This window comes from Lampetra fluviatilis, chromosome 2, assembly GCF_964198595.1.
Source record: "Lampetra fluviatilis chromosome 2, kcLamFluv1.1, whole genome shotgun sequence".
NCBI classification, from domain to species: domain Eukaryota; kingdom Metazoa; phylum Chordata; class Hyperoartia; order Petromyzontiformes; family Petromyzontidae; genus Lampetra; species Lampetra fluviatilis.
In genome coordinates, this window is record NC_136276.1 from 9551106 (window position 1) to 9564303 (window position 13198).

Sequence of the window (13198 nt, forward strand, 5' to 3'; positions counted from 1 at the left end):
GGGGGAGGGTACATGATAGGTGACGTTACTCTGGTGAGAATTCATCCTTTGAAAAAACAATCTGATGACCATTTTTTTTATTTGACTTATTCTGTTTGAATCAATGCACATACAGGTGCCAAGTTTGGCACCAAATTGTGCACCTTTGGGCTGGGGCCATATTCAATTGCCTACTCCGAGAGAGTTTAATACCCCTTTAGCTCTGGATCTATGATTTGAGATAAGTGGCGCACAGCAAAATGTTTTTACCATTGAAATACCTACAATAAGTTATTTAATCCGACGAGGTATATTATCCACCTGGCTAGGGAATATTATCCACATGGCGAGGTATATTTATTATCCACTGGGCCGCGAATCGGCGGATGCATGAACGTGAATAAGACGCCAACTTTGAGCGCCGTTCGCCTGCGTTGTCTCCACGCTCCAGTGCGAACGTGCATGGCCATGGATCTCGGTGGGTCATTCCGTTAAGTTCGTGCCATTTGCGAGTGTCGGTGATGAATGTTAAGTGCGCGTGTCGGGGTTTTTATTTATTTCAAGCAGTGGTTCTTAACCTGGGTTCGATCGAACCGCAGGGGTTCGGCGAGTCAGTCTCAGGGGTTCGGCGGAGGTTAAGACACACACCCGACTCATGATTCGTGATGACACTTCCTGGCTTGGCCATCATTGGCTGCAAGTGATCACGCTACATTTTAAAGGCAGTGGCTATTTAACAGCCGCGAAGTTTTGTTGATGTCGGTGTGGACAGTCGGTGGTAGCCGGCACCTTTGAGCGACGTAGATGAACGCGATATCGCTACGGTCTTAGAATTACCGAGATCGGCACGGGTTTCGGAAGTTTATTTAAATGCCAGGCGATGACGGAAAGTCCTCGATTACCGTCACTTGCATCAGCTGAGGTGTATCGCTTTCTTAAACGTGACTTGCAGTTTCTGTGCAGTATTCACACAGACGATGACGCATGCAATTTTGTTAAATCGTCCAACATTTCTGTGTTTTTTTCCGTCAGTTAAAATAGAAAAATGTACTGGCACTAGTGGTGATCGAACTGGACATGAATTGCAATTACAACACGAATAAAGCATCTAAATAAAAGGAGGAATTAATTTCCAATTGAACATGGCATACTGGATGTGGTGTACCGGGTGCTGAAATATGTTGCTGTCAAAATCAGGGAATTAATGCGCATTGAGAGTCAACGATAAAGAAAATATGTCGCTGTAAAAAAAAATCAGGGAGTGAGGTGTGAAATACAACGTGGGGGGGGGGGGGGAAGATGTAAATGACCGTGTGATCAAATGTGTGAATGAAGAACGCTTCATGGAATAGAGAGGCGGTGAGCCAGAGGAGAAGAGGAAACTCTTAAGCCTGGACTTGAACGTAGAAAGATGCAGCAGTAGGGATGACCAGGGGGAGGGAATTCCATGCTTAGCGGAGACGGAGAAAAGAAGCGGTGTCACATTGAGCAGAAATAGACTGGGATATTTGATGTGTGCTTTTAGTTAATGAAGAGGAGAGTGCATAAAGTGGGAGATGTATAAAGTGAGAGATCAAGATGGGAGATGGAAGCGGAAGTAGGCAGGGACGGGTCCATGGCACATTTTGGAAACGGGGTTGACCGTGTGGGTGATTTTGGAGCCCTTGGGAGCTGGTGGATAATTCAGAGTTACTGGTTTGGGGTGATGTGATCAGAGTATCGAGGTGTTTTTTTTCTTCCAGGTGTACATGGGAAGTCTTGTGGCAGCATTCTGGATTATTTGGAGTTGCCAGTTGAGGAATCTCGTTTTGCCACCAGGATGGCGAGATGTTATCTCCCTTGCCTGGTATGCAGGAGGTGTCCTGGGTTCGATCCCAACCCTGACGCTTGCTGTATATTTGGAATTTGCGTATTTTCCCTGTGGTCTCCTGGATTTTTATCCGGGTCACCCGGCTTTGCACCCCACAATTAAAAACATGCCTTTCGATCATTTGGCGATTATACGTATCCACATGTGATAAGCCACTTAATGAGCTATCGTGCAGGGCAAGGTCGCCTCTGAAAATAGCTTACCTGATAAATAGTTTAGTTTATTATAAAATATACATTACTGTATAGCATTTGGATTTAAACTACTGTGTGTAATCTTGATTTGAAGTAGATTGACTGGTGCATAGGAGCATTGTTGAAGTTGGGGAGACAAGTAGCCATGGGACCCAGATTTATTAATGTCAGTGGCCCCAGCAGATGGCTCACCTCCATGGTTTGTGTTTGGGCGAGGAGGGTAACACGAGCTGAGCTTCAGCTTTCACGTTTGCCCGTGCCCACGCAGTTTACAAAGTTGCCAGTGCTTATACAGGTGGCATTGTACATGCCACAACGCCGAGGAAATAAAGGCACCTTTTTATTAAATCTTCACATACAAACCCCCTTCACTGCACATCAGGAGTCCACATCACCCCATCCCCACCGCCTACCCACGGAAAGTCGCCCCTGTCCACGGTTTCGCTTCTGTTCACACTAAAAAACTGGAAGAAGCACCACAAGAAATGTTGCACGAGTTGCATCTGCACAATGTACAAGCACTTGGCTGCTAAAGCTACATGTTAACCTGATGCTTAAAGCAACCTTCACAAACACCAAATTACTTTAATCAGGTAAAATAAAACGCGTTATTTTTTAGCAGTAAGTTTTTATTACAGCGCTACCTGGCAGTTACTGTACTGCATTATGGCACTTGATTGATAATTATTTCAGGACACTGAGTAACAGTGGTTGAACAATATCACGTGACTTTACAATAGTACGTACGTGACTGTGTGCAATGTAATGCATGTGTTCTGTGGCAGATTAAATATCCATGGGGGTGGGAGCACAGAGGACGATTGTAATGAATGATGAGAGCACTCATCACGATCCAAGACGGGAAGATGATGACAGCTGTTCAATTTGCATGGACGGCTTCACAAAGATGGTCACCCTGGACAAATGCAAACACTCTTTCTGCAAGGCATGCATAGAGCAAGCAATGAAAATCAAACCAGTGTGTCCAGTATGTATCACATTTTATGGAAAAATTGAAGGCAACCAGCCTAAGAACGGAACCATGTCCTCATCAGTAGATTCGAAGAGCCATCTGCCCGGCCATGAAGAATATGGCACTATCATTATAAAATATAACTTTCCTCATGGTGTGCAAAAGGTAAGATATATACTACAACTTCATATATGTCTTCATATATGTTAATTATTGTACGCACTGCCAACCGTATGATAATCGGTCGCCATTGCAGTTTGTGCAGACAACAATAAAAGTAACCTTTGGTGGAACTTCAAAGTATGTAATAGCTAAAAATAAAATGTGCATACTATGTGTGGTTTCTGCACAGTTGTACATCTTCCTCTTGTAATGCAGGCCGAGCATCCAAATCCTGGAGTCAAATTTTACGGGGCAAGAAGGACGGCGTACTTGCCCGACTCGCCAGAGGGACGGCACGTGCATTCCCTCCTGGAGAAAGCTTTTACTCAGCGGCTCATCTTCACTGTAGGGACGTCCACAACCACGGGATTACAGAACTGCGTGACCTGGAACGATATTCACCATAAAACCAGTAAACATGGTGGACCTGAAAGGTAAGGCATACTTACTGAATGTTCTTTCTTTCTAGTGATTCCAGCAAACATTTGATTTTAACTCAAATTTATATCTAATGAAGCTTTGTCTCAAAAAATATGCTTATAGTTATAGTAAAGTAATTAAAAATACACTCAATAGTTATCTCTTAAATATAATGCATGCCAGTCATGTGAATATGTATTCCAACTTTCTGAATGGTCAAAAAATGTTTCTCTTTTTAGGTATGGATATCCTGACCCTGATTACCTGCACCGAGTCAAAGAAGAGCTGAAGGCCAAGGGCATCTACTGAAAATGGGATATGCAATAATTTTGTGATTACAGTATTTTTGTTTGATTTATTTTATTGCTTATCATTTTAACAAGTGCCTCTTTTAAACATAAATGTGTTGCAGAACTAACCTCTAGTGACAGCCCTAAGTTCTGAAAAAATCAAAAATTTCAATGGGGCCATTCTTTGCAGATGACAAGTATTTCCTACAAAAATAATACTTATTTTATTGACCCGAAAGGGATAAAGGGCTAAGGCGACCTCCAAATGAATTTGAACTTGTGCAACCTTAAGATTTGTCAATCTGTAGCGCCACCCAGCTGAAATATTAAGGTTATCAAAAGGACAGCTTCTCAACACTGGTCAGTGCTTGGTGGGGAAGAGTAGGTCAAAACTAGTCGTAATACCATGACCGGGAACCAACTCTGGTTACCATTTTATTTCTTAATATATGTTAATCGTTGTACGCACTGCCAACCGTATGATAATCGGTTGCCATTGCAGTTTGTGCAGACAACAATAAAAGTAACCTTTGGTGGAACTTCAAAGTATGTAATAGCTAAAAACAAAATGTGCATACTATGTTAACCATTGTGTCCCCACTCTCCAGTATTAAAAGTAGCAGACTGTCGACGGGAAAAATATGTAACAATTAAACAACTAGACCATTAAGATTTTGTATGGAATCTTCAATACTGTACAACATACAGTAATTGAGATTTAGAACACGCAGCCATGATAGCAATAGCGCTTAGAATCATTGGTATGTCGTCCTACCAGAAACACTGTTTTGTGTTGCACAATATTCGCACAATATTTTTTCTGGCTTCTCTTTGAAACTGCAAACTGGCGCAAACCATACATTGCTAGTTTTATTTTGCCTATACATTGTTGTTTCCCCGTTTCAATGGAGCCACGCGATGGGCAACAGAGGAGAGTGTGGCAAAGTCCATTATTGTATTATACCTCAATGCTCCCACCAACTTGCTCTGATTAACGTAAAGTACAGTATGGTCAAATAACTCCATTGAGACACACAACATGAGGGCGGTCCTTATCCAGCAGTGGATGAAAATTTTACTTATTTGTAGTGGCAGTGGTGTTAGCATTATCCTGTGTTGTCCCTCATGCATGAACATGTATCGCCTGACGGAACAAATACAAAATCGAAAATAAGCTACTTCCTCTTTTTCCACACGGTACTTTTCGACATCGACTGACACACTCCAATACAAACCAACTTCACCACTAGAAACGCAGCTACAGATGTGCCAGGCCTCTGTTTCTTATTCTTATTTCAGACAAAAAAATAGACAGTACGTGATGGTGACTGATCATAACTCTCCTCCATAAAATATTACCAACTAGGCTTTTAGTAGAGCCAGAAAAAAAATAATAGTTCATGCATAATGACTAAAGTATATATATGCACAAAAAAATGTCTGCTTACTACCACTCTATTATTTTAGCAGGTAAGTCCCACTGAGTTACGTAGCTCTTTTTAAAAAGCGACATGGCCACAAATGATAGCTCAACAAAGTGGCGTATGTGGACACTTTTCGCAGCCAAATACTCAAAAATACATATCCTAGCACTGATGTTAAAATATCAAGTGATTTCACAAAAAAAAACTGGAGGAAGGCATGGAGAAGCCACGTCAACCGTGAGAAGAGAGCAACGGCGTGCGATGGAGGAAGCTTGAGCCATGGATCTCTCGGCAAAGAACTTAAGAGGAACAATGTGGACCCAATAAGCAGCTATACCATTGCAAGTCAGCGTTTTTTTGGGTTTTAAACCGATAAACTAAGGCCTCCCTATGCCATACCCGTCATTGGGATATTTAGTTTTTACCATACTTCACGCTGGTCAGTGCAGATTAGTGAAAGGGGGAGGAAGGACACGGTCTGTTCACAGATAATACCAATGTAATACCGTTGAGGACTCTTGGACACCCGGGGTTGAGGCACACGTTTTTATTCCGCAACAGTTGTCACAACCGCGGACATACAATACTGGAGGGGGTATCGGCCCCCTCACCCGGCTAGCTGGGAATACACTGCTAGCTATCTCTGACCTACCTCCTAGTCCTCCACTAACGGGCTAGGGGAGGCTGTCTGGCCCGACACTGGTAAGTCGGGCTACGGTACCCGGAGTCCCAGAGCACTAGCTCTGGTTCTCGGGACCACGCCGCTGGCTCGGTCCTGCGCGGCCCTGACAAGGGCGGCGTCCCAGGGGAGTCCAGGGCTCTAGCTAGACGATCTTCGGTCTTCACTGGTTTAGCTTTAACATTCTGCCCCGAGCTCTCTGACACATCCCCCTTTATACTCAACCCCCGCTGAGGGGTGGGGCCCCGGGCTGCCTGGTGCGGACGTCGTTGAGAGCACCCCCCCCGTGCACTCACGTAGCCCGCCCACTGTGTTTGTTTCCCATAAGCTGCCATGCATAACGGCTCTCTCTCTAACACCTCTACATCACCCCCCCCCCCCCCCGCATAGCTTGCAGCCGTCCCGGCTGCCAACATACAAAAAAAAAAACGACAATAAAAGCGCATTTACCCCCTGACCGCGCGTATGCCTCACTATTTTTCAACAATAACAAGAACAAGACAACAAGAACGCAACAGCAAGAAGAGAAAACAACCCGACGCACCCCCCCGATTAAATACGAATTCCGTAAAAACAGTCTATACACAATTTGCAGGGAACCCACCACACACACAACACGCAATGAACACAACCTATGTACACATCTTCTGGCCTCACAACAGTCTGCGCATTTTAGCGCGTGTCCGTGCAGCGGGCCCCTCACACGGGGTAACCCCGGGTGGTGGACCGTCAGGTGGCAACTGTCCGTCTCGGAGTGAGTCCTCATCCGACGCCGCGTGACCCTTGGCATCCCCAGGAGGGGTGATCGGGCGTGAGCCCGTCATTCCTGATGCACCTGGAGGTGGCACAGCCGGCAAGACATTAGGTGAGCGCGACGGAGACGGACCCAGTGAGTCGGTCGACCCCCCACATGTTTGGCCACGCGTGTGTGAAGTGGGGATGTGTACCGCAACGAAGGGTTTTAATCTAGAGGGGTGGACGAACCACCGCCGCTTCCCCCATTTGATGCGCACGCACTGCGGTCGCAAAACCTCGACCACCTCCACAGGGCCCCGCCACGGCCGCACCAGCTTAGAGGAGGTTGCGAGTGGCACCTGGGGACAGTGCAGCCATGCCTTGTCCCCCGGCTTCCACTGCAGCATGTGCGCCCGACCCAGTCTGAGCCGCTCATTCGCTTTCTGACGGAGGTCAGAGTTTTGCATGGCAGCATCCCGTGCCTCTGTCAATTTGGCCAAATTTAATTTTACATGGTCAGCCAATTTAGTTTTTCCCTGAGGCGCGGGGATCTGCAGCTGGGCACGAACAGGCGGGTCAGGTTCGCGGCCGTACATGAGGTAGAAGGGTGAAAATCCCGTAGCTGCGTGGGGGGCCATCCGGTACGCCGCCAATACTCCTTGAATTTGCAAGTCCCAATCGGTCTGTGAGTCCGACACCTGCTGTGACAACATTGACGCGATGGTCCGATGCAGACGCTCGACCATCCCGTCAGTCTGCGGGTGATACGGGGAGGTACGAATTTTCTTCGTGCCCAGGAGCTCACAGACTTCTTTGAGCAATTTACTGGAAAAATTTTTGCCCTGGTCGGTCAGCAGCCGCTCCGGAGCACCTTTGTCCAGGACATAACCTTGAACAAAGGCCTCCACGATGGCTGCTGCCGACTGGTTGGCAAGGGGCCAGGCCATAGGCCAGCGTGTAAAATACTCCACACCAGTTAACACATATCTATTGTCCCTGGGTGTGGCGGGGAATGGGCCCAAAATATCCAGCGCGACGAGTTCGTTAACTCTGGACACTTTGATTGACTGCAAGGGTGGGTTAGACACACGTGCTGGCGGTTTTCGTTGCGCGCACCGAGGGCATGACCCCAGTAAATCCCCGACATCCTTCGTTATGCCTGGCCAAAAATAATCGAGTTGGAGTAAGGCGAGGGTCTTTTGGGTCCCCAGGTGTAGGAGGCGGTCATGTGCGGCCCACACTGCCTTGCCTCGCAACCCCGAAGGGACCACCAGCCGATGTCAATGGGATTTTCCGTCCCAGTGCATCAGCAGACCATGCACCAATTCCCATGCGTCGGCATCACCCCTGCCCTGCCCAGCACAGCCGACGCGACGACGCAACCCGAGGAGAGAGGTATCCTCCATCTGGAGGCGCCCCCATTCATTGACGGGCATCCCCAACAGGGAATCTTTTCCCTGTTGTGCGATTGAATTTGGAACCAATGTTTCGTCGTGGCCGGCGGCCGCCAGGACCGGAACCGGTATGTCCCCTGCTGGCCTGCAACGTCCCGACCCCAGGAGGCATGCACATTCGGAGGTGGTTGGCATGCGCGACAGAGCGTCAGCATTTGTGTGGCGAACGCCCTTACGGTAGGTGGTTTCAAAATCAAAATCCTGGAGGATCTCCAACCATCGGGACAATTGTCCCAATGGCTGTTGAACTCGCAGGGCGTACTGCAGTGCCGCATGATCTGTGCGGAAGATGAAATGCCGACCGTACAGATATGGGCGATACTGTTGGATGAAATAGACAATTGCCAACAGTTCCCGACGGGTGACACAATATCTTTGCTCCGCCGGAGACAACACCCGACTGCCGTACGCAACCACCCGTTCCACGCCGTCAACCACCTGGGAAAGCACGCCCCCAATACCTGTGTTGCTCGCATCGGTGTCGAGCAAAAAATGCTTAGAAAAATCGGGGTAACTCAAGGGAGGAGCTTTTACCAGGGCGTCCCGAAGGGAGCAGAAAGCAGCATCCTCCTCCTGACCCCAGTGGAACCGAACCCCTTTTGATGTTAAAGCGTGTAGGGGTTTCGCAATTGTCGCAAAATCTGCGACGAAATGTCGGTAATACGACGCGAAGCCAATAAAACTCCTGACCTCTCCCACCGAGGTGGGAGTCGGCCAGGAGCTGACGCACTGCGTTTTGGTGGGATCGGTAGCAATACCTGAGCGCCCCACGATGTGTCCCAAATAACGCACCGAATCGCGTAACAGATGACATTTTTGGGGTTTGAATTTCAAATTAGCAGCCCGCATCTTTAGGAAAACCGCCCGCAACCTCTGGAGATGTTCGTCAAAAGTTTTACTAAAGACGATAACGTCATCCAAATAAATCAGGCACGAATCCCATTGCAATCAAGCCAAAACCAATTCCATCAAAAGCTGGAAAGTTGCCGGCGCTGAGTGGAGTCCCATCGGCAACCGGTTGAATTGGAACAGGCCGTGCGGTGTACGGAAAGCAGTTTTAGGCTTTGAATCATCATCCAGAGGAAGCTGCCAGAATCCCGAAAGTAAATCCAATGTGGAGAAGAATCGCGCTCCCGCCAAGGCGTCCAGCGATTCGTCCATCCGTGGGAGCGGGTATGCGTCGGCAACCGAAATTTTGTTAAGGCGCCGAAAATCAATGCAAAACCGCAACGAGCCGTCCTGCTTTTTAACCAGGACGATCGGCGCTCCCCAAGGGCTGGTGGAAGGAGAAATGATGTCGGTGGCTAACATGTCATCAATAGCCGATTTGACATGGTCCTTTTCGGCGGGACTTAACCGAAACGGATTCTGGCGTATTGGCACGCTGTCACCCGTATCAATATGGTGACGCAGCAGATGAGTGCAACCCAAATCGTATTTGTCCCCACTGAAAACGTCGGAAAATTCCCGCAGTAGCGTTTTTAGCTGTTGACGCTCTGAATTTGACAGGTCCGTCGATCCCGCACAAAGCGCCACGAGCCACCCTTCATCGCTGTCCGAATGTGGTCGCGGCGCAGGGACAGCACTCACGTGATTCGCGACGGGTTCCTCACAGGGCACCGGCGTCGCGTGAGCAAGCACGGTCCCCTGCGGGACCACCACCGTCTGCGAGCCCACATTGAGGACCGCGATGAAGGGGTCTCCGTCCCCTCTTACTATGGTCTGGGCCGGAAGTAAATGAGGTCCACTAACCCCGGCCCTAGATGGCCCCAGCAGAACCCCTTGGGCCCCAATGCCCTTAGCGAAGGGCCGCCGAAGTTTCAAAGGAACCAACATTTGTGCCCCCGGAGGAACGCGCACCGTTCTATCTACAAACGCCGGCACCGTTGCGAACGCCGTCCGACTCGTACCGGGGGATGGCAGAAACGCCATGCGTCGGCCCGACGGGAGCTCAATGCATCCCTGGTCGATTAATATCCTAATCGGCATTTTGGCCAGGAAGTCCGTCCCCAGCAGGCACGGAACCGCCAGCGAGGAGGTAACAAAAATCGGCCCAGACAATTTAATATCCCCGATACAAATTAGGGCTCGAATCTGTCCGATGATGCCAAGTGAGCCCCCGTTAGCAGCAAAGAATGGCACGTTAACAGGCATCAAAGGACGGCTCTGGGCAGGGAGAATATTGTAAATTAACTCCAAAATAATGGTCGCCGATGCTCCCGTATCGACCAGGATGCGCACCTCGACCCCGTCGATGTGCCCCACAACGGCCGACGACCCGGCTACAACACGATGGGCCAACACGGACCACTGGCTGGGTTCAATCTGAGTACCCAGAGCGGTGCGTGTTGGTGCGATGGTGCGCGATATTGGCCCCCCAATCGGTGCGGTGTATGAGTGTGTGGCGGGTGTGTGCGTGGGCCAAACATGTGAGGTGCCGCGACTCGCCGGGTTATGATGATGGAGCTTGGGAAGAGGGCCGGCGTCCCGTCGAGGTGTCGTCCCGCGCTGCCGAGGAGAGCGGCACTCCGAGGCGACATGGCCCCGGATGCTGCAGTTGTAGCAGCGCGGGAGCGCTGGTGACGACGACGGATGATCGGGATGGCTCGAGCCGCCCCGGTCCGCCCGTACTCCCGCTCCCTGCCGGCGTTGATGGTCGATGGCGCAGATCTCCTCCGCCGGGAGGGTGGCTGCGGCCACGGTACGCCCGCTCGCCGCCTTGCTGGCCTTGCGTCGTTGCGCGAGCAGGTTTGCGTGGAGGAGTCGTGCTGCTTGGAGGGAGCACATCTCCGCGTCGTCCTGTGCGACGATGACGATCTCCAAGTCGTCCGCCAGCAGGAGTATCTTCTCTGTAACCATGGCGTCTCAACCTTCGTTGTCCATCCGTGGAAAGGCCGCCTTTGCCAGTGCCAGGAGGCTTGTGCGGTACGCCAGAGGCGACTCCTTTGCCCCCCGCTGGCGATCGTAGAAGAGTTGGCGACAGTCTGACGGTGGACCGTAAACTGCAGCCAGCACCTGCATCGCCGTCTGCAGCGTAGAGCGCCTCTCCTTCGGTGCCGATGTTAAAGTGGCGAGGGCGTCGCTGTCGAGGAGTGCTGGCAGCGCGCGGAGAGCCTCGGCGTCCGTCCACTTCGCCATCTCCTGGTGAGCGAGGAAGCGCCGCTGGAAGCCGCCCCAGTCGCCTTCCTCGCCCACAAATTCTTTGAGTGGAGGCAGTCGCTGATGTAGCGCAGCGGCTGCCGCAGAAGGTCGCCCTTCCTCGTCCCCCTCACCCGGCTCTGCTTCGGCGCGCACGACCGATGGCATCGCCGGTCGCACCCGTGGTGACGTCCCGTCCATTGGCGATGACGCGGCAGGTACTGTATGCCCGCCGTTGGACGCGATGCTCAGGCCGGCCACGCCCTCAACTGCAGCTGCGGTGATGGCGGGATTTTCAAATTGGTGTTCCGCCGAAATGGCGGGAAGGCGCTGTGGTCGTCGGCTTTCGTCGCCCCGTGGCGGTCCAGCAGCCCCCAGCTGAGTGATGTGGTCCAGCATGCTGGCAGCGGCGTGCAGCAGCTCCATCAGCTTGGCGTGCGCCTGCCTCAGCCCCTCTGCCGACACCTCTCCACCCTCCTGTTGCTGCGGCGTAGCCGTATCTGGCCCCGACTGCTCCGTGCTCTCTTCACCCGTCCCGGGCTCTCCGACTGCAGCGGTGTCCTCCGCCCCCGGTAGCCTGACCCGAGCTGACCGGCGCGTGTCCATGTTCATAGATTTTTACTTCTGACACCAGATGTAATACCGTTGAGGACTCTTGGACACCCGGGGTTGAGGCACACGTATTTATTCCGCAATAGTTGTCACAACCGCGGACATACAATACTGGAGGGGGTATCGGCCCCCTCACCCGGCTAGCTGGGAATACACTGCTAGCTATCTCTGACCTACCTCCTAGTCCTCCACTAACGGGCTAGGGGAGGCTGTCTGGCCCGACACTGGTAAGTCGGGCTACGGTACCCGGAGTCCCAGAGCACTAGCTCTGGTTCTCGGGACCACGCCGCTGGCTCGGTCCTGCGCGGCCCTGACAAGGGCGGCGTCCCAGGGGAGTCCAGGGCTCTAGCTAGACGATCTTCGGTCTTCACTGGTTTAGCTTTAACATTCTGCCCCGAGCCCTCTGACACATCCCCCTTTATACTCAACCCCCGCTGAGGGGTGGGGCCCCGGGCTGCCTGGTGCGGACGTCGTTGAGAGCACCCCCCCCCCCGTGCACTCACGTAGCCCTGCCCACTGTGTTTGTTTCCCATAAGCTGCCATGCATAACGGCTCTCTCTCTAACACCCCTACACCAACAATAAATAATAAAAAAAAATATCAATAATAATAGAAATAATATATTAATTATTATTTCTATTATTTCTTATTCGAATTTTTTTATCTACGTGACTTTACCGAAAAACCTAAGAGTATGAATCATTGCAGTCACGAAAGCTTAAAATCTAGAATTAATACCAACAAGTCTGCGCTGATATTAGTTAGCGGTGGCCGGCAATCCAATTCCGAGTCGCCAGCTTCAGGGTGCAACGTGCGTGGCTGCATCACCGCGTGCTCCAACCCGCCCTGCACTACCGGGGCACACTTTGACTTTAAAGCTTTCACCCTCCTCCAGACAGCTCCGAAGCAGTAAACATTTCCACTTTTTTTATTATTACATGCTTTCATTTAACTCGCTGTGTCTGTTGTTGTCGTTGTTGTATCCTCAAATATTGTAAATCAATTTTAACCCACTTCACAATGTGGTATCGACTGCAAACTTGGTGCACTTATGTCATACTGATCACCAGAGGTGTGGACTCGAGTCATGCGACTTGGACTCGAGTCAGACTCGAGTCATGATTTTGATGACTTCAGACTCGACTTGGACTTGCCTCATCTTTGACTCGACTTGACTCGGGACTCGAGAGCAAAGACTTGAGACTTACTTGTGACTTGCACAACAATGACTTTGTCCCACCTCAGAGGTGTGGACTCGAGTCATGCGA

At 50.5% G+C, this 13198-nt stretch overlaps 1 protein-coding gene across 1 annotated transcript; it reads left to right on the top strand.

The window, feature by feature from the left end:
• Positions 1 to 380: 380 nt before the first annotated feature.
• LOC144941927 (putative E3 ubiquitin-protein ligase DTX3) lies at positions 381 to 4999 on the top strand. The gene is made up of 4 exons (XM_078868429.1): positions 381 to 457; positions 2829 to 3181; positions 3395 to 3612; positions 3838 to 4999. The coding sequence occupies exons 2-4, from the start codon at positions 2840 to 2842 to the stop codon at positions 3905 to 3907; spliced, it is 630 nt and encodes a 209-aa protein (XP_078724555.1). The 5' UTR covers positions 381 to 457; positions 2829 to 2839; the 3' UTR covers positions 3908 to 4999.
• The last annotated feature ends 8199 nt before the right edge of the window (positions 5000 to 13198 follow it).

What these genes read in the sequence shown, in the direction of transcription:
- LOC144941927 (XM_078868429.1), top strand. Translation starts at nt 2,840, where the DNA reads ATGGGGGTGGGAGCACAGAGGACGATTGTAATGAATGATGAGAGCACT. An exon ending in TTCCTCATGGTGTGCAAAAG is followed by an intron (nt 3,182 to 3,394) that starts GTAAGATATATA and finishes CTTGTAATGCAG; the next exon opens with GCCGAGCATCCAAATCCTGG. An exon ending in AAACATGGTGGACCTGAAAG is followed by an intron (nt 3,613 to 3,837) that starts GTAAGGCATACT and finishes TTCTCTTTTTAG; the next exon opens with GTATGGATATCCTGACCCTG.